Here is a 25,661-nt window from a genome sequence, read left to right as displayed (position 1 = left end):
TCTTGTTTTATATATATATATATATATATATATATATATATATATGGAGAGAGAGAGAGAGAGAGAGAGAGAGACAGACAGACAGACAGACAGACAGACAGACAGACAGACAGACAGACACAGGGTCTAAGTTGTCTATGCTATCTTTAAACTTGCCATCCTCCTGACTTAGCCTCCTGGGTAGCTGGCATTATAGCCATGTGCCACCATGCCTGACTAGTCACCTGTTTTTAATAGACATTTTAGAGCACTTCTAGGTTTATAAAAAACTGTGCAGTGAGTAGAGTTCCCATATACTCCCTTCTCCGATAGTTCCTATTATTATATCTTGCATTAATATGGTAATATTACCATTGATGAAATGCTACTGATGCATTATTATTAACTGAGGTTCATAGTTTACCTTGTTTAATCTTTGTGTGATATAGTTCTATGGGCTTTGACAAATGCATAATGTCCTACATCCATCATTACATTATCATACAGCATAGCCTTATATTCCACCTTTTCTTTCCTCCCAGTCAATTTAAAATTTTTTTCCCATACTTGTATATAGGGTAATAATGTCCATCTCAATCCACCATCCTTCCCATCCCCACTGCCCCACCCCTCCCCCCACTCCCCTCTGCATAATCCAAAGTTCCTTCATTCTTCCCTGACCACTGTCCCCCATGGATCAGCATCTGCTTATCAGAGAAAACATTTGGCCTTTGTTTTTTTGGGATCGGCTTATTTCAGTTAGCATGATATTCTCCAGTTCCATCTATTTACCTACAAATGCCATAGTTTCATTCTTCTTTAAGGCTGAGTAATATTCCATCATGTATATGTACCACATTTCCTTTATCCATTCACCTGTTGAAGGGCATCTAGTTTGGTTCCACAGTCTTCCTGACAATTTTTATTTTTATATTTTTCCTTTCTAAAAATTTGTTCTCTTTAGATATACATAACACTAGAATCCCTGTCAGATTTTAACCATCATTTAAAAAGCCCTCTCTTCTGTGAAGGATTTTCAGACTCTCTTAAATATAGTCAATCTCTCTGATGCTTGCATAGTACTTTCCTCAAACTGGTTATAGCTTCTGCGTTCTGCATGGTAGAACTGTCCTTGAGGGAAAGGTTGTGCCCAGTTGTTCTTAACAGGTGACTTGTGAATGCTGACTGAACTGAATCGAATCATGAAACAATATTAGGATAAGTATTTTGTAGAAAGGGTCTTGAGAGGCAAGACCTGGAATTCTGAAAGTGACATGTATACTTGTTAATTTTATATGTGCTTCATGGAAGGGTAAGTTTTTTGAAGAAACAGTCTTCTTTCCGATTTTGGCTAAGAAACAGCCACAGGTGAGGTGGCCCAGGCCAGCTTTATATTATTAAGGCCACAGCTGTATTTCCCAGCCTCTATTTTCTCCAAAAACAAAGGGGTATAGGAAAGACCAGAGCTGTTTTCAAGTTCTCCTAAAGCACACGCCCCTCTCAGAAGGGTCCCTGGAAAGTTTTTGTCTGGTCCCCACTCACTCTTCCCAAGTGCCCACTAAGAACTGAGGATATCCAGGTGTCTTCCGTGGACAAGGAGCACCTTCCTATAAACACTGATTTTCTTAATTCATGCTGAGCTTTTTGCTTTAAAGACACTGTTCTCAAACGTTCTAAAGTGCTGTAGGAACAAGTAGATCGGAACAAAGGCAAATAAATCGAATCCTGTGAATTAGCAAAGCAGACGCCCTTTCCCAACAGCCAGCACAAAGCTAAATGAAAAATATCAGTCATCCACTAGATACAGTATTTTCCCCTCTAGCCAGCGCTGCCGTTTGCCAACCTCCCTCAACCCAAATGGGAGACCGCAAAGGTATAAAACAAACCACCAGTTCCCAGATGGGAGTCAACAGTTTCAGCAGCACCATCTATTTCTTTGAGCAACACTAGCGGGTTGATAGACCTTGGCTTTTACTTCCCTGTACCTGTCTCGAAATACACTTGCGGGTGGGGGTGGTGAGACGGAGGGAAGGGGGCAGTGAGAAGGTAGGAGAGCAAGAAAGAGGGAGAGAGAGGGAGGCAAGGAGGGAGGGGGGAGGGAGAGAGAGAGAGAGAGAGAGAGAGAGAGAGAGAGAGAGAGAGAGAGAGAGAGAGAGAGAGAGAAAAGACAGAGAAGAAACAGCCCGGGGTAGATACAGCGTGACAGGGAGCCAACCCGCACCAGGAATTCTCAGTGGTGCCAGACGGTGGGGAGAATGGGGGCGCTCTGGAAACCGCATTAGAACCTAGGGCAGTTACCTGGGCAGTTAGTGCTCTCTAGGGAGTAGAACTCCCCCATCCCCCCGGCCCCCAGCAGTCAGAATGACCGAGGAAAGGAGAAGGGGACGCCTGTCTGGTTCCAGAGCAGTAAGGAATCCAGGCACAGCCCCGCGAAGGGTGCGCTTCGATACCGCAGCGAAGACAGTCCGCAGCACCTGTGCTCCCAGGGGGGCGGGGCCTCCTCCAGGTGTGCAGAAGGGGAGGCCAACGCCGAGATCCCTGGCCCGCCCCGGGAAACCAAGCATCTCCCGCCCCGAAATGCACTGGGAGGAGCGGTTAATCCGCACATTGCCGCGGTCGCAGCATCTACGGCTCCGCCTGCCTCTTTCGGGGGGAGGTGGGGAGAGGACACGCTGCGGCGCGGAGGGGGTTAACCCGGCGGTTTGAGGCTGAAGCGCACTTAACTCTTATGCGCCCGCGGGTCAGTCGAACCAGGCCCGGTGGCGGCACCCCAAGTCTCACACAGCGGCCACCCTGAGCGCGCTGGCCGTGCGGGTAGAGCCCCCAGCCCAGCTGCTGACAGCTGGGGCGCGGCGCGGCCCGTGGGAGGCTCAGAGCGGGCGCGGGGGGGGGGGGGGGGGGGGGGGGGACGGCGGCGGGCGCGCAGCGTCGCCAGGGCGAAGCCGGCGTGCGGCGCGGCGCGGCGGGCGCGGAGCGAGCGAGCGAGCGAGCGGGCGAGCGCCTCCGTCCCCGGATGTGAGCTCCGGCTGCCCGCGGTCCCGAGCCAGCGGCGGCGGGGGCGGCGGCGGCGGGCACCCGGCACCGCGGCGGGCGGACGGGCGGCATGGGGGGCGCTCCGAGCGGCCCCGGTGGCCGGGCCGGCATCACCGCGGCGTCCCTCCGCTAGAGGAGGGGACCAAGCCAATTCTCCTTTGCAGCAAAAAATTATATGTATATATTATTAAAATAATATATACATCTGATTTTATTTTTTTAAAAAGTTTATTTTGCTCCATTTTTGAAAAAGAGGGAGCGTGGGCGGCGAGCGGTTTTTATAAATTATCTTTATTTTCTGTTATTTGTCCCTGTCCTCCCCACCCCCTGCTGAAGCGAGAATAAGGGCAGGGACCGCGGCTCCTACCTATCGTTAACCCCCTTACCCATTCCTTCCCCGTCCTAATGCCCAGCATAGTGCCCTGCACACAGTAGGCGCTCAATAAATGTTCGTGGATGATGATGATGATGATGATGAAAAAAATGCAGCATCAACGGCAGCAGCAAGCGGACCACGCGAACGGTGAGCAGTCAGAGCCTGGGCACCCGCTGCCAAATCTAATCCTTGTCATGGTCCTTCTCTTCCCACCCCCTCTTCCTTTTCACTCCCCCCACCCCCCCATCTCCAGTGCTATGGGTGGGTTGAGGGGGTTGGAGAGGATGCTTCTAGCTCGGTGTCATCTACATAGAAAGGGAAGATGCGTGACAGCCACTCCGTTCTCCCCTTCAGGCCCTGAATGTCAGAGTTAATTCTGCATTTGTGGGGTGGGGGCAGCCATTGGGTATGTGGACTATTGTGAAGCCAGAGGGATGGCGAGTCGAGGTGATTCGGGTTCAGTGTCCTCGGGCTTAACTTTCCTCCAACGCCCTCGAGCGATGGAAGGAGGGGGGCTGTTAGTCTTCAGCCTGAGCCCCCTTTCAGCCTCTTCTTGCCTTCCCTTCCTCCCTTGCCCCCTGGCTGACTGGGAAGAAGGTTCTTGGTGGCATCCGGGAAATTCTAGGATTGCCCGGTTTCACCCTTCGCTCCCGTGGGTGAAGCGCACACCCCTTCACTTGCAGGGAGGCCGGGTCTTGGAATCTGGGGGAAGGGGGTCGGGTGGAGCGTGTATTCCCGCTCCTGGCGCCTCCGGTGCGAACGTCGGTAACCTAGCAATGCCCAGGGAGTCGATGCCACTCTGGGGCTCCCCTCCTTAGTCCCTGTCTGGCACCACGTGCAGTTTCCACGCGGACCGGGGCTGGGTCAAAGGAGGCTGGAGCAACTCTGGCTATATACCCTCTTTGGAGATTAGTGGCACCCCTCCCCCGCCCCCAGACTTGAAGCCTTTCCGGGTGAGCACTCCCCAAGAGAAAGGCTTGGCTCGATTCATCCCCGGGCTCCGATTGTCTGCTGTCCGCAGGCTTTGCTCCCTTCTCAGGCTTGCTGGGCAGACAGAGCTGTGCTTGCTTTGACTCTCAGCAATAATTGGTTTTGCATATGCTCGTCCCTCTACCTCTGTGCCATCTCTTTCACTTTGACTTTTTCCTCTGCTAGGAGGCTGTGGCCCAAGGCAGACAGGTGCCTGGAAGACCTGCCTGGGGATGGCCTGACCCCAAGTGGTGGGGGCTTGGCTCACAGAGGCCCTCTTTGGTTTTTGCCTTGTGTGCACCTGGATGTTAGCCTACACTGAGATGATTCTTATTTAGGCCTTGAGGGCCCCTGGCATAATCTAGCCTGTCTATCCTAGGTGTAGGTGTGTAGGCTGTCTGGATGTTGACTTGGCTGTTCCTGCTGCAATTTAAAATGCAAAAAAAGCCCTAAAGATGTTTTCTGTTTTCTCAAGCTCCTGGAGGAAATGAGTCCCAAGTATCATGAATTTTCATTTGAAGGAAGTGTCGGTGCATAATCTCAATATCTGTTATGGGACTTTTGGTATTGCCCTGTACCAGTGAAGATTTTTTTTTTTTCTATTCTGAAAAAATGGGTTTGTTTCAGTGGAAAGATGTTGGAGTAACACCCTGAAAATGATTAAGACTACTGAATTATTGGCACTGCCTTTGTGTGTGCATGTGTGTGTGTGTGTGAGATGGTGGTAATTATTTTAGAGAAAAGCTGTTGTACATATCTATTAACTTATAAGAGATACATGGGTTTTCAAAGTCAGAAAAGATACAGAAAAAATGTGACAGTGACCCCAGTTTTTCAGAAGAAATATACCAAAAGACTCCTTGCAAAGATGTGGGTATGGAGTACTAACTTAGTTAGGTGTGGTGCAGCAAAGATCCTGTGTGACTGACGCTTAGAGCAGAGCTGTTGGACTTTCTCACTGTTCTGCCTGACCAAATCCTTGCTTCTAAAAAAATAGGACATGAGATTGAAAACAGGAACATCAGAGTGATGTATCTTATTATTGTTGGTAGACAACCTGGAGTCTCATGTTTCTGTTTTTGTTTTGTTTTAACCATTCTTTTTCTCCTTCTTCCCAGAGGCAAACTATGCAAGAGGCACCAGACTCCCTCTTTCTGGTGAAGGACCAACTTCTCAGCCGAATAGCTCCAAGCAAACTGTCCTGTCTTGGCAAGCTGCAATCGATGCTGCCAGACAGGCCAAGGCTGCCCAAACTATGAGCACCTCTGCACCCCCACCTGTAGGATCTCTCTCCCAAAGAAAACGTCAGCAATACGCCAAGAGCAAAAAACAGGGTAACTCGTCCAACAGCAGACCAGCCCGCGCCCTTTTCTGTTTATCACTCAATAACCCCATCCGAAGAGCCTGCATTAGTATAGTGGAATGGAAGTATCCTTTTTTTGGGGGAAGTCTTTCTCATTTTCTCTTTTACCATCTGTTCTTTAAAAGGATTTGCTTTCTAAAATGACACTTACAAAGCTATAGCAGTCTGGAATGTGAAGCTGTGTATTAGGGGTTTCATGGTATATAACTTCCTGTCTCCTTAGGTTACAGAGGGGTGGCTCCCTGGGTATATTTAGCCTACTGTCTGTGTGGATGTGTGTTTAGTGGTGGTGGTGGTGGGGAGGGAGTGAAGCCTAAAACTTCAAAGTGGTAGAGAGTTAAAATATGAAACTAATCTTTGGTTATTAGACATTACATGATTAGTTTTAAATCCATCATTGTTTTAGGGTAGTGGTATGCAGTGAGCCTATTGCAGAAGAGGTACACTGATTGGAAAAAAAAAAAAAAGACTGAGACTGTACTAAGACTGTACTGGAAGTGGAAGTGATCTTTAGTGGAATCTTCTCATTTCTTACGTTTGAAATTTACTTCTGCAACTACAATTAATGCTAAGGTTGCTTCAAGCTCTAACATTTGATGATTCTGATTGTTCAGGTAACTGTAAATATGAACTTCATAGGGAGTGTTTTTGATTTTTTTTTTTTTTTTTTTGCTATCAATACTGCTATTTCCTGGAATTTTCTTTTTGACAAATTCAAAAAACGGTATTTGAGATGTGAGTATGGGGAAGTCTTTGCTGGGAGAGGTTTGTGTGTGCCTGTTCTTCCGGAGCCTTGGAGAGTTATAGAATAGCCCTCTCAGTGGAGGAATTTGCAGTTGCTGCCTTTATAAAAAAAAAAAATTCTGTCTATGTCCTTGGACTGAAGTTACATTTCTGGGTGTCTCCTTTGTATTTTTAAAACTGAGCTCCTAATGCCCTGTGATGGTTGTCATATTCTAGATCTTCTATAACTACCATGTTTCTGCCTGCTTATCCCCATTCCTGTACCTTGAGGCCAGACTCCAGTTATTGCCATCCTTCAGAAAAGGTTGACTGAAACTTCGCTTTGAACAAATAGCTAATTAGTCAGCTGATTTGTTGGTCTGGGTAAAATAAAGCATTTTCTTTTCCCAGAAGAGTGTTTTGGACTGATAGGGACCTCAAAGCAGTTCCTAATGGTAGACTGGAGTGCCAAAATGGGGCTTCCCTCAGCAGGCCCAGAAAGATGGAGAGGTCATGCTATAAGGATATGGTCAGTTAGCTAGGAAGTAGAGCTAAATCCCCTAATAATTTGAGTACTAAGCTAGGCAGCTATTTGCATGCCCTCTGTCTTAGCTTGCTATTTTCTCTACTCCTGGACAGGAGTTAAAAATGAGGCAACTGCCTAGAAAGGTTTTGTAGAGAGCAGTTGAATGCTAGGGTAGGATTTGAAAGATTTTCACGTGATTTTTTTTCTTTTTAGAACAGATGTCTCTTCTCTAGAGCGAGTTATGATGTCTCTCACATTAGCTGGGGTTGTGTGTGTGCATTTTCTCTTTAAGTTCTTTTCTAGTCTGAGGACAGAACACTCGTGTCAGGCCAGTGGGGAGCTAGGTAAATTAGTGTGTACCTCCATGGCCTCACTGGAGTCAAGGGCAGCAGCGCACTTGCCAGAAAGATCATCTCCTCCTTAGGTTGTCTCTATGTGACTCTGAGTAAGCAGAGATCTCTTGATGGGGTTATTAATTTTATGTGGAGTGAAGTGGGAGGCCCAGTGCCGTTTCTCTTTGTGCACAGTATTTTGTACATAGCAATTTATGTGTACCGAGTGAATTCCTGGATCACGATGCTGGCTCCCTTTCCCAAGTTGCCAGACATATGTGTATAGGAAATAGGGCATGTGGCTGCTGGTTCAGGGAAAAGCCTACTTACAAGTGGGACAGTTTGTAGAATAGGTAGATGTTAAGTGATATATGATCTATTTGGTTTTTCAAATGACAGTTCTCTTCGATTTTAGGGAGCAGGTTATAGAAATCTACCCCATGATAGCTCTGTCAGGCCCTGCGAGCACTGGGAAAGTGAGAGTCTTGTTTGTTTTTACAGACAGGAGAGCAGAGTGTCCTGGACCTTGGGGGAGCAAAAGGTTTTCCTCTTATAAGAAGAAATTGTTAGGATCAGACCCATCTACTTCTTGTGGCGGTGAGATAGTATCTACCAGTGTTTGGGGACTGAAATCAGACCAAGATAAAGCAAAAAACATGCCTTATGTTTAGCCTTGGTGAAAGTTGAACATGTTAGTATTTTCCAGATTTGCATGTTTATCATTTAGGTTTATCATTTTGGAAAATGGGAAAAGAAAGATGCTGGTGTGGGGGTAGGGGAGGCACTAACTGTTTCTACAGAGGATGACTTCGGGGCAGTTGACTTTTTAAATTTCAGTGGGGAATCTGAAAAATGAAAGGAGAATTCTGAAGTCTTTTTCCCCCGTCTTCAGTCCTGGGGATTGAATTCAGGAGTGTTCAACTACTGAGCTACATGGCCAGTACTTTTTATTTTATTTTGAGACAGAGTCTTGCCAAATTGCACAGACTGGTACTGGGAATTGAACCCAAGGCCTTGCACGTGCTAGACAAATGCACTATCACTGAGCTACAGTCCCAGTCCTCAGACGTCTTCTTAAGGTGGACTGCCTTAAAGTTGGATCCCTGGATAAAAGATTTGTAATACTAGATGAGTTAAGAGAATCAATGTGAGTTAAAGCTAACAGGCTTAAAATAAACCCATCAAAGTTAGTAAGGGGATAATGTTATTTCTGTCCTTATTCCAATGACTTATCAAAGCTCTTCAAAGGGGCTGAGGTTTTATGAAACCTAAGAGATTTCCAGAGAGGTAAGGGATATTTGTTTCTTAACAACATTTTTTGATTTCCCAGAAGGGTATCAGGACGAATGGGGAAGAGTCTGTGGATAGCTTCAAATCTTTAGTACCTTGAGGGATTTAGTTAAACCATGGCCTTTCTCCTTGTGGGTGAATATACAGAGATACTGTTGTAAAATCAAGCCCAGGAATTGCAGATTAGGTTGATGCTCCTAAAACCTCGAGTTTGAAATGGCTGAAAACCAAAAAAATAAAAACAGTCATTTTGGCAAATATCAAATTTTGTATTGCCAGTTTTGACAATGTCTCTTAATAACACCAGAATGTTTTAGCAAGTATCTGTTGGAAGCTGATCTCAAAGTGATTCTTCCAGAGAGACCTCCGGGATTTAAAATTGTTAAGGCCTACTTTGAAAGTGTCTGGTGCTGATTTCTTATGGCTTTTTAATTTAATTTGTTTATAAATTGAACACAGCAATAGCACATTATAAACTGAGCTCCAGTCCAGCTATAATCTGAAACAGTTATAGCTATCGATTACCCAGTAGAGAAAGCAGAGGCGAGAGCTAAAGCCAGGCTTGCTTATCACAGCATCTGAGGATGAAAGTCATGAGAGTCACAGGGAGAATGGAGACGATTCCTAGTGGCTTTGCCCTCCCCAATCCAGATAGGAGATATATACTGACCCAGCCAGGAATAGCTCCTGCGAAAATGGCTTTAACACATGGAGGCAAGGATCTGTGGAAGAGATTTATACCATGATGACTACTTCTCTGTGTCTACAACAGCTGGGAATTTAGTAAGGCCTCTTTGCTTTTTAAGGTCCAAGAAGCAGAAACCTGGTTTCACACAGTGCCGTAATTGGCTGTTCAATACTTTTAAGTTTTAATATACAATGTGCAGCAGAAGAATAAATGTAACATGATCCTTGCAAAAGAAAAAGGACATGGAGAGGTCATTGGATAGGATGACCTACTGTGAGATGACCTCTGATGATTATTTCTCTTGAAAACCTAGTAGCCACAGTAGTCAGTCAAAAAATGATTTGTATATGTCAGTTTCATTTTAAAAGTAGTTTACATGCGGTATGATTGGGAGTGTTATTAGAGAGATGGTTTGTTTGTATAAATGCATATATACCTTAACGAAAATTTTCAGACCATTTGACATATTTATATTATTGGCTATTTTTGCCAATTGTGTGGCCTTAGCTATTTACATCCCATTCCCTGAAGATGATTCTAATTCAACAAATCATAACTTGGTAAGTGTCTTCAGAGTTCCTGCTTATCATGGTGTGTGGTTATCATTTGCTTCTGTACTTAAATTGGCAGCTGACTTTCTGGGTGATGAAAATTTATAACCGTGCATGTGATGTTTCTTGAAGCTTTGCAACCATGGTTTTTGGTTTTGTTTTAAACTATATTCTCATATTTATGTTGAATGAAGTGTTTAAAGTCATGAATCTTGTATAAATAGATGTGGAACGTTTTACAAAAGAGGTTTGTAGCAGATTTTAAAATGACTTTTCTCTCTATGTAGACTTTTGCTGTCTACTATGTTCTTCCTGATAATATTAGTTCTCTCTTTTAATTTTTAAATCTAGTGTTATTTGGGAACGGTGGGTACTTTGTTCAGTTTTTCTGGTAAGTAGAAAATATCATAGATCTTATATATGAGCTATTAATTTTTATAAAAGTAGAATATAATATGACTAATAAATCTGCACAAAGCATAATTTGGAGAATAAAACAGTATACTATTGATGTTTCTACTTCAATTCCTATAAAATGTTCCAAGGTAAAATGAGTTTATGGTTAACACCAGTATCCTTTTCTATATACTTTATTGACCTCTTAAAGATTTATACTGTATGCAAGCTCAGTAAAAGTTCTGGGAAGTTCTACAGTTAAAAAAGTTTTTTTGTTTTTGTTTTTTTTTTTTAAATTCAGCTAGTCCCTGAAAGTAATTGGTTATGGATTCGTTAAAAATTTTTTTGGCAGAGGACTTTAATGTCATGGAACCAGTGTTCCATGGAACTTCCTTTGGGAAAAGTTGATATAATTAAAAAAAAAAAAAAAAAAAGCACTAAGGAGCACTAGACGAGACTAGGAGTTTGTCCTGCTCAACTGTCAGGGGGTTATATTTTAGAGCATTTCTCATACCCTTTCTGCATTGCTCCTTCCCCACCTGGCAATTAAGGAGATTGGCTAAGAAGATCACTAGGATTATTTTTACTTCTGACATTCGGTAGTCTTTGATGGTCCAGAAGCCGTTTCAGGATTTTTCCGGGGCTCCAGCATCCTTCTTGCAAGGAGCAGTTCCTGATAATTGGAGGCCAAGTGGATGAAGGAGGGAATGGCAGACTCTCCTGCTTTCTCCTCTTTCAGCTAGTTCCACTTGGATTTGTTTCTTGTGTTGAAGCTGTATTTGAACAGGGCTGGATGTTCTTAACGGAGAGAGTGTTGTAAAGGCAAACACACTATGCTCTCCCTAGTTGGGAGAGCTCTGCTGGCTTCAAAAAATAGTGAAATTATATGCTTGTGAATTTAGCCTTCATGGTTTATGGTACAGGATTTCTTGTTACATTTCAAGTGTTTGAGGCTGGGGATGTAGCTCAGTGGTAGAGCACTTGTATAGCATGTGTGAGTTCAGTCATGAGTACCACAAAAACAAATGAAGAAAATCAGTTGGGCATATTTCAGGTGTAACATCATGTCTCTATGTATTTGGGTTTGGGTAATTTGATTTCTAGATTTTTCAAAAAATTTTGGATATTGCTGCTGAAAATACAACTGTGAATAGGATTTGGATATACCTATGAACACTGTTAGTATATATTTGTACTATGCTTGAGATTATTTGCATAATTCTGGGTATTTTAAATGGCTTTTGATTTGGTTATAGACATTAAATGATCATTTTAAAGGAAAAGCAGAAAGTGAAAAGCTTCCCATCAATGAAGATGGATCCTCGTAGTCTAGGCCACAGACGGTGTTAGCCTTGTTACCAAATTTAACGACGTGGATGGTGACCCAGTTTGTTGCTTTTTGTAGCTCAAGAGAACATGATTAAACAAACTTAGAAAATAAATACCTTTCAGAAAGGCAGATTAATTTAGATCAATGGAATAATTAATGTAGCTGCATGTGTAAGCCAATTAATATTCTGATTTTTTTTTTTTCCCAGAGAAATTCAGGGCACTAATATGAGTGCTGTCAGACCATTTAGATTTCTTAGCTAAGAAGTTGAGGGAATAAAGTATAGGAAATGGATAAATCTCTCTTCTCCTTTGCAGCTTCGCCCAGTGGGTCCTTTATAATTCTTAAACACTGGATTTGTTCTTAGGGTAGGTGAGCAGTGTGTTAGTTTGGCAGGCCTTTTGAAATACCAATGTATATTTTGAACTCTTCGCTTAATATTCTGAAACTCCTGGTGTTAAAGTTCCTGACTGCTTTCACTTGGATGGTCACATGGCCAAACAAGTTTCTGTACTTTCCGACTCTTCAAATATTTCCTTTCCACTGTGGGAAGGGAGGCTCTTTGTGGATTTCCCCCGACTCTGAGCAAGGTCCCATGCCATGTCTGTCCTCCCACCAGGGAGCCAGTTCTTTTTTTTATACATTTGACCCAATTTGTACCCAAGTGATTGCTCTATTTTTGGGATCCGTGTAGAGGCAGCTGAACGAAGCTTATTTTTCATCTGTAGTAAATACCTTTCAGTTAATGTGAATGACAGAACAAAGGGCAGAGACTGTCAAGGGTTGCAAAGTTGTGCATCTCAGGAAGCTGGTGGATTTCTTTGTTAGCTCGGTGGGAAATGCGTGTGGCAAGCACTTACAGTGAAATTCAGGGCCCCTTTATGGCTGATGTTTCTGCCTATTTCAGATCAGTTGTAGTGATTTTATTACTTTAGTTGAATAAGAAATGTGGCCATCTCCATGAACCCAGTGTGTGTTTGGTCTGGGTGGTGCCTAACACTGCCAGCTTTGGGGATTTGAAGACTACCTTGGGGGTAGTAAGTTTTCCCAGAGTTAGATTTTTCTTTTTTAAAATATAAACAGTCTAAGTTTCTATGCCGTTTTCCTTTGTGGACTTGCAGGGAGAAGTGGAGGCTGAAGCCATGGAAACCATGCAGCTTACTCAGTTCCCACAGTCATAGCCCTCCCAGTTCAGTCAGTAGCAGTGTTTCCTCATTTCCACTTAATGCAAACTGTACATCATTTATTTTTTTTTCTTGTTGGTACAGAGGAGGGGAGCTTTTACAGTATCAAGTGTCAGAGTAAGGATGATTACAAATTATACTTTCCTGTGATGAAAAATGCCGTATTTTATAACCTAGCCTTAAGTTTCTCATAAGCAAATTGATGTGGTTGAACAGTTTTCAATCTGTGAAACCTCTTCCTGGTACTTTCCCTCCCCAGGCTGCCTCCAGTTCTGTGGTATGGAACTGCCTCAAATTAGAAATGTCCCAAATGAGGATCACCATCTGTAATTTCAGACCTTCTTTGCTATCTGCTAGTAATCGTTATCTACTACTAAACCAGCTCGGAGTAATAGGAGGGTAGGATCTCTCTGTGGCTCATGCTTCTCTATCCCTTTGTCTAGCAAAGGGCCTGGCTCATCACAGATGCTCAGCTCAGTAAATGCTTGTTAAGCTGAACAAAATGCTTTACTAAGTCTTTGACCCCTTTACTCATCTTATTGTTGAGGCCCGATTGTTAATACTTTTAGTTTCTTGACATTTTGCCTCTGTTCAATCCTGCTTGTCTTCCCTTTCCTCTTCATCCACACCAGAGTCAGATGACTTGATAGAAGTGATCCTAAGGCTTCAGTGGCTAAAACTATTGCCCACCAAAGAAAGACCAGATCCTACAGCCAGGTCCAGTTTGTTCTGGTCCAACCTCTTTTTGGTTTATCCCCCACTCTTCTCCTTTACAGTCTCCCCTCTCCCATTTGTCCACACAAAGTTCTTAAGCACCCCTTTTTTACTGGTCCACCTCCTGGCTTTTCTTCTACCTTTTCTCCATCTGAAATGCCTCTTCTTCCCTTTTACTGTTCTTCATATGTCACTGTCCTTAAGTTGCTCAAGAATAATCTCAAGTTATATCTCTTCAATAAGACCTTTTCTGATCCTGATCCAAAGAAACATCTTATTTGAACCCCTTTCATGACACTTGGCATGTAAAACACCATACAGTTTTGTTTTTTATTTGCATGTCTTTATCTTATCAAGCATGCTCAGAATACAATGCAGAGTGAACTATTTTGAGTCCCTGACCCTGCCTGGCACAATAGTATGCAGTAGATATTCAGTTACTAAATGTTGATGACTGCCAAGTGAACAGGTCTTTCAGGAGAAGCACCTTGCTCTTTCCTTCCCTTGAGACAAAATTTAGAATTTCCTTGGATGGCATGTTCCTCTGTTGACTCCTTGGAGGTCCTTGGCAGGGAGTGGGTAGGAAGTTGTTTCTTCCTAAAGTTTGAAATCTGCGACTCTTATGTATCACTGGCTGAAGGATCCCTCAGATCTGGGTTTCAGAGCCAAGCAATCACGTTTTGGGCTCTGATTACAGGGATCGGAGTAGCAAAGAGTGGTGCGAGTCCTTCTGGGAAGCTGTGCTGGGCTGTGGACACTTGTCAGTGGGATCAGATGCCTTACAGTGACCAGGAATGCTGTAGAACAGTCTGCTGTGATTGTTTTCTCTTTATCACATCTGAGATCCTTGTATATAGTGTTAAGTGGGCTTAAAAAGCAAGCTCATCAGATTTGCTTGGTCATATGGTTTAGCTTCTCACAGTTTTGCACAAAATGGGGGCGAATTGTAACATAGTACTTGAAACAATTTTGTAACCAGGCTGTTGGACTTTGCCTATAGGGTGTGTGTTAGTTCTGTACTTCATCTACAGTTTTTCTTCTATTATGTTCTGCTTCAATTGCAATCTCTGCAATGCCTAGATTATGTCTGTTCAAGGACAGTTCAGGTGCTACATCTTTGGTTCAGCCTTCTCTGATCCTTGTCCACTCCCTACCCGCATCTGTCTAAGTGCATATTTGCTTTCTCACTGGACTCCCATGAGCATGGTAAACTCTCTTCATCGTAGATATTGTCCCCTTTCTTCCTTGTTCTATAAGTGTTATGGGAAGAGGCTTGGGTGTGGTGGTTCTGGACATGTTTTGGTTTTGACAGCCAGCTATTTGACTGATTAGTCCAGTGACTTTGGATGGAACTACAATATGAGTTTCTAGAGGTTTCTGATTCCAGTCTGTAGCTTTATAAACTGAACTCTGCACCTGGCACACAGTAGGCATATCGGGAAATGCATACGGAATAAACGAATAGAGAATGACCACATAAAGGATCTATAGTATATCCTTATAGATCATTAGTTAATTTTCAACAATTGGCTAATGATTAATGGTTGCCCGAGAGGCTGACTTTCATTGTTCAATATTAATGAAATTACAGGAAACACCTGCCAGGCTTCACCTTTAATTTCAGGATTGTATGTTTCTTGGCAAATTTAATTCTTTGTATTTGAAGTGGGAGAGAAGAAAGAAGACTACTTCTTGATACTTTTGAATCCTATCACAAGCTGGCTTTTGTGTTCATTACTGCACATTAGTTACATTGTGAATGATTCTTTGCTGGTGGTTGTGGGTGCCATGCTTCATTTAAAGACTGGTGGAGGAAAAGCCACAGAATGCCCAGGGTAGATGAACTTGTGGCACAAAACTTTTCTCAAAGTGGTTCCTAATAACAAAGTGTGAACAAGTTCATCTTCTTTGTTGTTTTACCTCATTTTGATAAAGGACAGATTGCCTAGATTGAACTTTTGTTGAACAGATACCACTTTGATTATTGATGATTTTTCAGAAATAAAATCCAACTCAAAGAATTCAGATTTACTACTATTAAAGTTCCTTAAGAAGAATTCTAGTATGTCCTTACTCGTTGGGATTGTTTGTTAGTTAAAAAGGTGAATCTCATTTTTGTATAGTCACACCTTATGCAGAGAATCTCCCTGCTTAAACCCTTTAACAAATAAGATTGCCAGAACCCTTCAGCTTACAAGTTGCAGAAACTCACTCAAATTGGCTTAGCTGAAAGAAAAAGTGTGTATGTGTGTGCTTGTAGGATTTTCTTTCTTCTTTTGTGGTGCTGGGAATGTTACCCAGGGCTTTGGACATGGTGCACAAGCACTGTACCACTGAGCTGCATACCCAGCCCACTGCAGTTTAATAAATGAATTAACTGAAGAGTACCAGGGGTAGAAATGGCGTCAGACACAGCTGGAAAGGGGGCTTAGAAGGTGTCATCAGGATTCCATCCTTGCACCCCACCCTCAGGTTTCTGAGGCTAGATTCTGACTGTTCAGTAGCTCAGCCTCCCATGCTGCCTTAAATGTGCATCTTTCAGTGCTCATTTGCGGGGAGGGCATGTGAGGAGATGCATTCCTTTCTTAACCTTAGCTCAAGTTTAATATTTTAAGATTGCGCGAGAAACAGCAACTCTGATAGATCAGTGGATAGTTTCTTCTTTAAAAAACCTTCCCCATCAGTGTTTGTTTAATTTTTAATTTTCTGCAAAATGCGAGAAGTAACTTGATATAGAAGGCACAAAATTTTGGGAAAAGTCACAAGTCCATCTACTTGGGCATTTTGTGGCTCTCCTTCTACCAATCTTTAAATAAAACATGACTCTCACCTTCCTAAAAAGAATCATTCACAATGTAGCTAATGTACCATACTGAACACCAAAGCCAGCTTATGATAGGATTCAAAAAAATTGCAGAGACTGTAGAATTCTGGGTGGTTAGCCACATAGGGACTGTGTGCAGTGTTAGATGGATGTACCATAGAAGAGAGATGTTGGTGCTGCATTCCTGGCCCTGTGGGGGCAGGGTCAGAGCAGGGGTTAATTCATCTAGGAGTGGAGATTAGCATCCCTACTTCTACTTTTCGCTGGGCACAGACTCCTGGAGTTCTCTGCCATCAGAAGTTGCAGAATGTGTCACCCAAGTTCTGTTCTGTTCATGTGATGAGAGTAAGCAAAGTGGTGGAGAGTGTTTCCCTTTTTAATTCAAATGAGATTAGTGTTTTCTCACCTGTGGTTCTTGTGCACAGTAAGGCTGTTTGGTTGGTGAAAATGACTGATGGGGAGGAAAAAACCAGAAAGATAGAAGGTGGGGACAAAGAAAGAACTTGCTTGAGGTGATCAGTCAGCTACAGGACCCCTGTGTATGTGTGCGCATGTGCACACGCATGTATATAGGGTGGGGGGGTGAAAGTTGGGGTGGGTGTTGATGACACAGACCTTGTAGGATGAAGCCTGATTCATCTACAAGGATGAAGAAGGGACCTAAACATGACCCAGGCTGGGGAAAAAGACTTTCTTCTCCAGAATCTCAAAGCAGTTATTTATGCAAAGTTTTTCCTCCTTCCTGCTGGGTGAGTGGTAATTTTAGAAATCTCAGGACATCTGTTGAAATTATTGAATGAGTGAACATGAGGGTCAGGCTGGAGAAAGTTGACGGGTGACAGAAGGAAGGGAAGGCAGGTGCAGACTTCTCAGAGGTAGTGTGGTAGGACACCAGCTGGTCAGGACTGGCCCTGCAGGAGCCCAGCTTGGAAGGAGGAAGAAGGAAGAAAGAGGTGGCTTTGCTTAGCTTGGGGATTACTGGGCTGGGTAAGAGGCTCCTGCTCTTTTGCCTCAGTCACCCACCTCCCTCTGCAGTCAACTCCAGAACGCCCCCTGCCTGCTGTACCTGTGTGGAAGTCTAGCACAAAGAGAACTTAGATATTTTTTGTAGAGCTGTAAGGACACTTATTTATAAGAAATGAAATTGAGGCACCTTTATTTAACAAATATTTATTGAGACCTACTTTGCAGAGCATACCTACCCTGTGTTCTTGACTTCTAGTCCATTTGGATATGGCTTCCCATGTTGTTGCTTCCTTTCCATTAGGGAAAACCCATAAATGAGGTTAGAGAACATGTGTGTTGGTATGTATGTCTCATATTTTACATTCTTAAACCACCAATTCAGAATTTACACAAGCTACATAAAGTGGTACATGCCTGTAATCCCAGTGATGGGAGGCTGATGCAGGAGAATTGCATGTTTAAGTACAGCCTCAGCAATTTAGCAGGTCCCTGTCTCAAAATAAAATATAAAAATGTCTTGGGATTTAGCTTAGTGGTCAAGCATCCCTGGGTTCAATTCCCAATACAAAAAAAAAAAAAAAAAAAAAAAAATCACACAAATAGCATCTAAGTACATAATGGTGGGATTTGTTATGTATTTGTGCATACACACAATATAACAATATAATTTGACCATTATCTTTCTCCAGTATTCTCCCTTTTTCCCTTACCGGTCCCTTTCCTCTACTACTGACCTCCCGTTGATTTTCATGAGACACCCCCACCCCTCACTGCCACCTTTCTTTTCCTTTTTCTTCTTTAGCTTCCATATATGAGAGAAAGCTTAAAACCCTTGATCTTCTGAGCTTGACTTATTTCACTTAACATACTTTACCAAACTCATTCTTATTACAGTAGTCAGTGTGAGTCTTGAGAATTGTTTTTTATTATGTGCATGCGGGTGTGTGTGTGTGTGTGTGTGTACTGCATTTTGAAATGTGTATTTATTTTAAATTTCAAGTGGGAACATAGTGCATGTATTATACAGCTTCCTTTTCTCCAATTAAGTCTTTTAAATCTTGCCGTATTTGATGTAAAAAAATCAAACAACTTTGTTCCTGTAAAAATATTCCATGTACAAATGGACCACAGTTTATTTAATTGTTCTGTTTCTGATGAACCTTAGGTTAGTCTCAAAAGTTTTGCTATTTTATTTTATTTTTTTATTTTTATTTTTTTTAAGTTTTGCTATTTTAAACACTGCTTTATTAAATAACTTATCGTGTGCTTCTTCATGCATGCAAGTAGGCATTTCTTTTAACTACTTAAAAGTCAACTCTCTGGGTTGGTAGGTACTTATATTTTTAATTTCCATACTTACTGCCACATTGTCCTTCACTAATTCTGTACCAGTTTTACTCCCATACTCACCACATCTCTTTGAGAACAGGTATCTTTTCACTCTGATGAGTGATCTCATTTGTTATGTATTTTGAGAAGAAAAAGGACTTTTGGGGTACAATATGGCCTCTCTCTTGGTTGTTAGTAAGCATCCCCACTCTCTGGTTAGAGAAGAAAGTCTGTGAACCCAGGCACTAGAGTTTCATAATTGTTTTTGAACCAGTGATCTAGAAAAAAGGTATCAGAACCTATTTTTTCCATGAACTTGGATGCTATTGAGCTTTTAAGTGGAATTTTCATTATAGGCAGTTACTAGGTGAATAAGTTTCTAACATAAAAACTGAGTCTTAGTTTGGGAGTGTCTGCTTTCTACATTTTGGTTTTGAGATGGATATTGTTTTTTTGTCCCTATACATAAAGGAGAAAAAACTATCCAAGTTGGTAATTTCTGATATCCCATGTTACTTGAATATTAACAAATTTACTTTTCATACATATTCATTATTATTCTTATTCTTATGGTCTCTATATAAAGTTAATGCCCCGTCTACTTCCAAAAGCTCTGAGATGGGTTAGGAAGTGGAATTTGGTAAAAAACTGGGCAGTTGGGAATTGAAACGAAGTAGACCTGCCAAGGCCCTTCAGGTGAATGGATTGCTAACATTTGGGCACTCCACTGGACTTCCGGGCTTCCAGCAGAGGCAGGAAAAAAGAGCACATCTGAGAGGCTTTTATCCTCTCAACAAAGGGAAGCAGCCGCATGCCTTCAGAGAAGCACTTTCTAGGAACCGAACCTAAGGAGTAATCTCCAGCATGGGTCCTTGTACATTGGAAGGTGCATTGTTGAGGCACTGCAAGGCACGGCTCTGCTGTGCTTTTGTAAGAGTCAGAATTGCCAGGTTAGCAGATGTTCTCTGCACTTATTTTTTTCTAAACGGCTAGGGTAAACATTAAACCATGGTATGAACGAAAGCATTTCTATATTCTAAAACAACTTTGCTTTTTGATTATATGAATTAATAGGACTAAAGCTGGGAAGATTAAAAATGAATAGTTTCACATAACTAACATTAAATTATTCATGAAGTACTTTTTTTGAGCATTTATTACATGTGAAATATAGTCCATTAAACACATTAGAACACTATGCTAAAAGGATAGTATGTATTAATGTAGAGAACCCTTCCTCTGTCCCCTCCAAAAATGTTTTTGAATAGGTGTGGTTTTGTTATTTTAATCTAATCTCAGGAAGTGACCAGTATTATTAGAAGAACACATTCTTGATTGTTCTTCAGTAAATAACAACGAGTTATAATGAAACACTGTTTATATTTAAATGACTGCTTTTAAACTGCACAAAAATCAGCTTAAATGGGTAAAATGCTGCCCTTTTATTCCAGTAATTAGCCTCTTAGTCCTTTTTTTCATGATAATGCACAAGTGAACTTCTCTTTGGGCTTAAACAAATTCTGAAGTATCGAAATATAAAATAATGGTGAATTTGTCTCAAACTCTTCAGAATTTTTATCTGGTGGAAGTGAAATTAAAATGTTAAATATATATATATATATAAATATATATATATATATTTAGAGACAGGGTCTTGCCAGGTTGCTTAGGGCCTCGCTAAGTTGCTGAGGCTGGCTTTGAACTCGAGATCTTCTTGCCTCAACCTCCCCAACTGCTGGGATTGCAGGCATGTGCCACCATTCCTGGCTAAAATGTTTAGAATTTTAAATTAGAATAATGTGGGAAAGTAAACACAGCTAGCAAAATCTGGTGAGAGAGGTATTTAATATATGCTTTTTGTAGAAAGCTATGGTCTACTGTGGTCAAGGGTAGAGAAAGCTTTGGTATATGATGTTGACCAAATGAATTAAACTAATTGATGCATTAAAGCCAGGTGGGACAATAGTAGGTTAGGTGCTCTGGTGTGGATTTACCCCAGTGTTGAAGCAGAGACATGATGAGGTTGAGATTGGAGTGGGAGTCCTGAGATTGGACCACAAAGGCCTTCAGCCAGATTGTTCCTTTTTAGACCTGGCAGTGTTATTTACTTAGGGTCATGTGGTGAGAGAGGAGCTCAGTGGGGCCTTAACACAGGACTTCTGTCTTCCATTCTTTTCACTCCACTAATAATTTGAGGCCTGTGGAGCCATGCACTTCCAGATGACTGAGGGGCAGTACTTGAGAATAGCAGGGGTAATAGTGACAAAAGATTGTCTCTTCAAAGCAAGATAGGTATTGAGTCCACTTTTAACTATCTCAAGTTTTTTTGTGTATGTATCTTCCAAAAAGATACTTTTGATCACTTCTTCCTACCCCATTTAATTTTATAAAATATTGTGTTACTTTCTTCATAAAACCTACCTGCCAGAATCATTTGGCCATAAACTGTCTCACTGTTTCTGTGGAAATGGTCAGGATACTGGTCAGTGGCTAGAGTAGGGCAGGAGAGAATGGGCAGAGCTGGTTTGCAGGTGCAGCAGGTCTTCCTCCTTGTTTTCGTGAGTCTCACTGCCCTGTCTTTTTGCCCATAACTACAGGCATGGTGATGACTGCCTATATAACTAGTGCATGGCTGACATTTCCTGAGCTAGGTGTACTTTTCACATATAATCACCTTTAACTCTCCGTTAGTCCTTAACATAAGCCTATGAGGGGGGATGTTAAGACCTTCGTTTTATAGGTGAGTGGTTAGATTGCTTGCACAAGGCTGTGCCCCATCCTCACGAGGGTCAGGATGAGTCACACCTGGGTTTCTAACGTGTTCATACTCAACCACTAGGCTCAGAAAGAAGTCAAGGCTCTTAGGCCATGATGCTTAAACGTCCCGCAGCAGCAGAGGTGAGGCCCCAGAGGGATAACAGCAGAACCTTGTGGTGAGTCTTCCTGAGCAGGCTTCACCCTCCCAAGAGTGGTTAGAGCTGGGGGACTGGCACAGAAACTTTTATCCTGCCTCATTCCTACCACTCAGGCATTTCCAGACTTGGGATAGGAATGGGGGCTGTGGTTGGAGAGAAGGGCAGAGGTTTTTAACAACCTGCCAGCCTTCTACCAACCATCACAGTCATCAAATTAAAATAGAATGGCTAAAGGAGTTTAAATTTGGGCATCAAGCAGATTTTCTTACATTTTAATTCCTTGAAAAGCATTGTTTTGTGAGTGGTTAATCCAGGAGCTCTTGCAATTTCCTTCAGAGGTTTGCTGAGTGCCAAGTGGTTGTACAGCACAAGACACTAACATCATTGGTGGGTGCTAGAGGAAGACCTGGCTTAGTCCTCAGCCTTGTCTTTCATGGTGTGTGGTAGAAGCAAGCTGCTTTTTCCTTTCCTTTGTCTGTTCTTTTCCTGTAAAAGAGAAAATGAAGCCGCTGAAGGGGTTAGCCCAGAGTCTGGCTCATAGAGAGCACTGTGCATGGTCTTTGAGGTGGTGGTTGCTTGCTTCTACTTTACACTTGAAACAGGCTCCTGGAAGACCAACCATCCTGCCCCAGGGCACCCAGTGAGGAGGTGGCAGGATCTCTAACTGTACTAGAAAAGTTTCCCGGTTAGTTATCTGGATGTGGGTTTGATTTCTAAAGCCATTCTGTAGAAAATATCTTCACCAGACTGATCCAGTCCATTTGTCCCACTGATGAGCTTAAGACAGTAGTGATCAGAGGGTTTCAGGTGGATCTAGTGAAGAAGTGACCTGGAATTTACCCTGCTGGTCACAGAAGAGCCTAGACCTGGACCATGCTTCTCCATTTAGACAATACAGGGTTATTTTTTTTAGGATCACCAAGGGAAAAAAGTGATCAGGATCTCATACTGCCATGCCAGGGAAGCTGGAAGTCTCAGTCTACATAGTGATCCAGGGTGTTTAGAAATAGAAACTGAATGCCCAACATCCTACCCATGAGGTGTGGTGATGTCTCTATGTACTTTTTTCTTTTTGAATATGTGGTTCTTTTATTCTTTAGTTACACATGACAGAATGTATTTTGACATATCATACATACATGGAGCTTAACTTCCCATTCTTGTGGTTATACCTGATGTGGAGCTACAGTGGTTGTGTATTCATATATGAACATAGGAAAGTTATACTACTGATTCATTTTTCTAGTTATACTACCAATTCATTCTATCTTTCCCATTCTCATCTATACACTCTTTTCTCATCTATACTGAACTAGCTGTCCCTTATTCTCTGCATGGCCCAGGTGGGAATCCTGATCATCTTTGGATTTAAATGTTGCTTAGAAAACAAGAGCTAGAGTGCAAAACAGGTTTTGGAGAATTGTCTTGATAGCTGTGTGATTTCTAGGATCAGAATGAGGATGGTAATCACCAGTGTCTGAATGGACATGCACAGCCTACATGGCATTTGCTTCACTTTGGCTGATTTCATTTTCACAGTGATTTTGTATTGCTCATATTTTATAGCTGAGGCTTGGGGCTGTGAAATGACTACCCAAGATCAAGCAGCTGAGCTAGGATGTAGACACTGTGTGCTGTTTTCCTGCTGTCATGGAGGTCCCACCTCTCCACCTTGTCATTCAAATGGGAGACCTAGGCTTACAGATGGGATGTGCCTTGTTAGAACTAGGGCTCACCAGAACCCAGGTGATTGGTCTTCTCTACTGCATGGCCCTTGACCTCATCTGTAAGATGGGAGTGATAATAGTAACACTTGCCTTGCATTGTTAACATTAAAAGTGATTTTGTGTGGGAATCACTAGTGCTGTACCATTACATTTCTTACACATCAATCTCACTTTTTCAGACTTTTAAGGCCTGTCTTTGTTAACTCTCTTCCTTCTTGAGACAGCAGAGACTTAGTAGGAAGACAGATCTGGGTTTGGGTCTCACTTTTAGTGTGGGCTAGCTTTGTGACTGAACATATTATCTATCTTACCTTCCTTAGTAAAATGGGAAAAAGGACCCTTATCTCACTTTTAGCTTAGGGTCTTTGTGAGAAGTAAATAATGTCCGAGTCTAGGTTTACCAAAAGACGTTGGTTAATTAGTCCAAGAGTCAAAGGTAGTTTCAGAGAGGCTCCCCGTGCTCTACCAGTGAAGTTCAGAGAACTTGGCAGTAGCTAGGCATTGAGGAAATCTCTTCCTCTTTCCCCTTTGAAGTGCTCAAGGGCTTAAAAAAAAAATCAGTCATGGGCCGTATCTTGTAAATCCCTGTGATGTCCTCATGAGTGTTCCCCCCCACACTTTGGCCCATGTTTTTCCCCTTTTTTGTTATTTAAGCCCAGTTCACGACTGTGTAAAGTGGAACATACTCCTTCACTTTTTTTTTTTTTTTTTTTTTTTTTTCAGTGAGGGGCATGTTCCTGCTCCGAACTAAGGGCTTGCTGACAGTGGCAAGCTGGGGGGTGCCAGGTGGGGCAGTGGAGGGCACGGCAAGTGGTGCTGCTGCCTGCTGCTCTTGAGATGCTGAGGTCAGCCTTTCTAAAAGATGAGCACAGCTGGGGGCGTGGGGGTTGATACTCATGCCCCACACCATGTTTCCATGGGAGTGTGTTCTCCTCTGTGCAAAGAACTAGTGGGGCCTGTGTGCCATGGTTTCCTTGTAGGCACCAGAGTAAGCATTTTATACCCATTTTCTTATCTGTTTACAAAAAACAAAACAAAACAAACCTACAGTAAGTAGCATGCCCAGTTTATAGATGAGGCAAGTGAAGCTCAGAGGAGTTAACTAAATGACTCTGTGCTGAGGGAATCAAACCATAAGATCATAATGGGGCCTGTAATTACCCTCTCCAGTGTTACTAGCATTGTGCCCAGCAGTGAGCATGAAGAATGTCCAGAAAAGAATGCCAAACTTGGAGTCAGGTGACCTGGCTTTGAATTCCTGCTCTGTAACTTCACTTCTGTGTGACCTCTGCTTTCCTCAGTGGTCTTGGAGAGCAGAAATTCCAGTGGTTGTGTGTGCAAGTGTTTTATAATTGACACAGCAGTACACACATGGGAGGCATTACCCTTTTGTCTGCCTCATCTTTCCCGCTAGTCCCTCCAGAAAGCAGCACAGAGGCCTGAGCCCCAGTTCCACTCTCTCCGTGATGCCAGTGCTACACCTGAGCCCTAGGAAAGAAGGGTCACACCTGCCAGTGCAGCCACAGTGATGGTGGTGGGGGAGAGGCTGAGGTTTCAGAAAGGAGGTAGGGCAGAGATAGGGAGGGACTGAAAAAGCCCTTCAGCCCTGGAGCTTTGAGATGATCCTCTTCTCCACCTTCCAGAAGGAGCTGCTTCAGGATTTCAAAGGCCAGCTCTTATTTGAAGTCCTGACTATTCCTTGAGCTGCCTGAGATTTGTGGAATTCTCTGTGCTTGTGATATGCAGACCACAAACGATTTTGTGTAGTAATGGATAGGCTTGTGACCCAGCCAGGCCTTTAGGCAAGCCAATGATATTTCCTGGTTTTAAGCGTGAACAGAGCAGAGTTAATATCACATCTTCACTCTGTTCCTCAATCTGTCTTCATTTTGTCTGTGATGAAAGACTGAAGTAATGCACTTGATCATGGCCTGAGGCTGGCTACCCATCAGAGGCTGGAGGTTCTGATGTGTGGGTCTCCACTCCTTCCATGGACTGTGTGGTATGCTCAGTCGGGTAGGTCAAATCAGCTGGTGCCTTCTTGGTAGCACTGAATGGACTAGACCTGGGCCAGGGGCCAGGGAGGAGACCTGTCCTTGAACCATACACTTCATTGTGTTTGAGACTGTTTTATTTCTAACAAGAATGTGAACTTGTGGGCAGGGACCCAGTCTTCCTGGTCTCTTAAATTCTCCATGGTCCCTGGCATGGGGTGCTCAGTGATTGACCATTTAATGAAGTTTACTGCTTACGTGCAGCACCCTGAGGTTACTTTAATTGTTCCAACTATTTTGTATAAGAAAATAGAATGCAGCTGGGTGTGGTGGCATATGCCTGTGATCTCACACACACACACACACAAATATACATAAAAATAATTTTCTTTTTTCTTTTTTGGTACTGGGGATTGAATCCAGGGGTGCTAAACCATTGAGCCACATCCCCA

The 25,661-nt window shown here is 42.7% G+C and overlaps 1 protein-coding gene across 16 annotated transcripts in view; it reads left to right on the top strand.

Annotated features, from left to right (window-relative positions):
* Positions 1–2,960: 2,960 nt before the first annotated feature.
* CACNA1D (calcium voltage-gated channel subunit alpha1 D) overlaps positions 2,961–25,661 on the top strand; it is a 317,150-nt gene continuing 294,449 nt past the window's right edge. For all 16 annotated transcript variants that reach the window (XM_079115648.1, XM_079115636.1, XM_079115644.1 and 13 more), the window contains exons 1-3: positions 2,961–3,535; positions 5,476–5,785; positions 9,734–9,839. In XM_079115648.1, coding sequence (XP_078971774.1) covers positions 3,469–3,535; positions 5,476–5,785; positions 9,734–9,839 — 483 coding nt within the window. In that variant the 5' untranslated portion in view covers positions 2,961–3,468. The remainder of the gene's footprint in view (positions 3,536–5,475; positions 5,786–9,733; positions 9,840–25,661) is intronic.

The sequence above is a fragment of the Sciurus vulgaris genome (genome assembly GCF_902686455.1).
Source record: "Sciurus vulgaris genome assembly, chromosome: 16".
NCBI classification, from domain to species: domain Eukaryota; kingdom Metazoa; phylum Chordata; class Mammalia; order Rodentia; family Sciuridae; genus Sciurus; species Sciurus vulgaris.
Note: the sequence above shows the minus strand (reverse complement) of the source record. Positions and strands in the feature narration are given on the sequence as shown.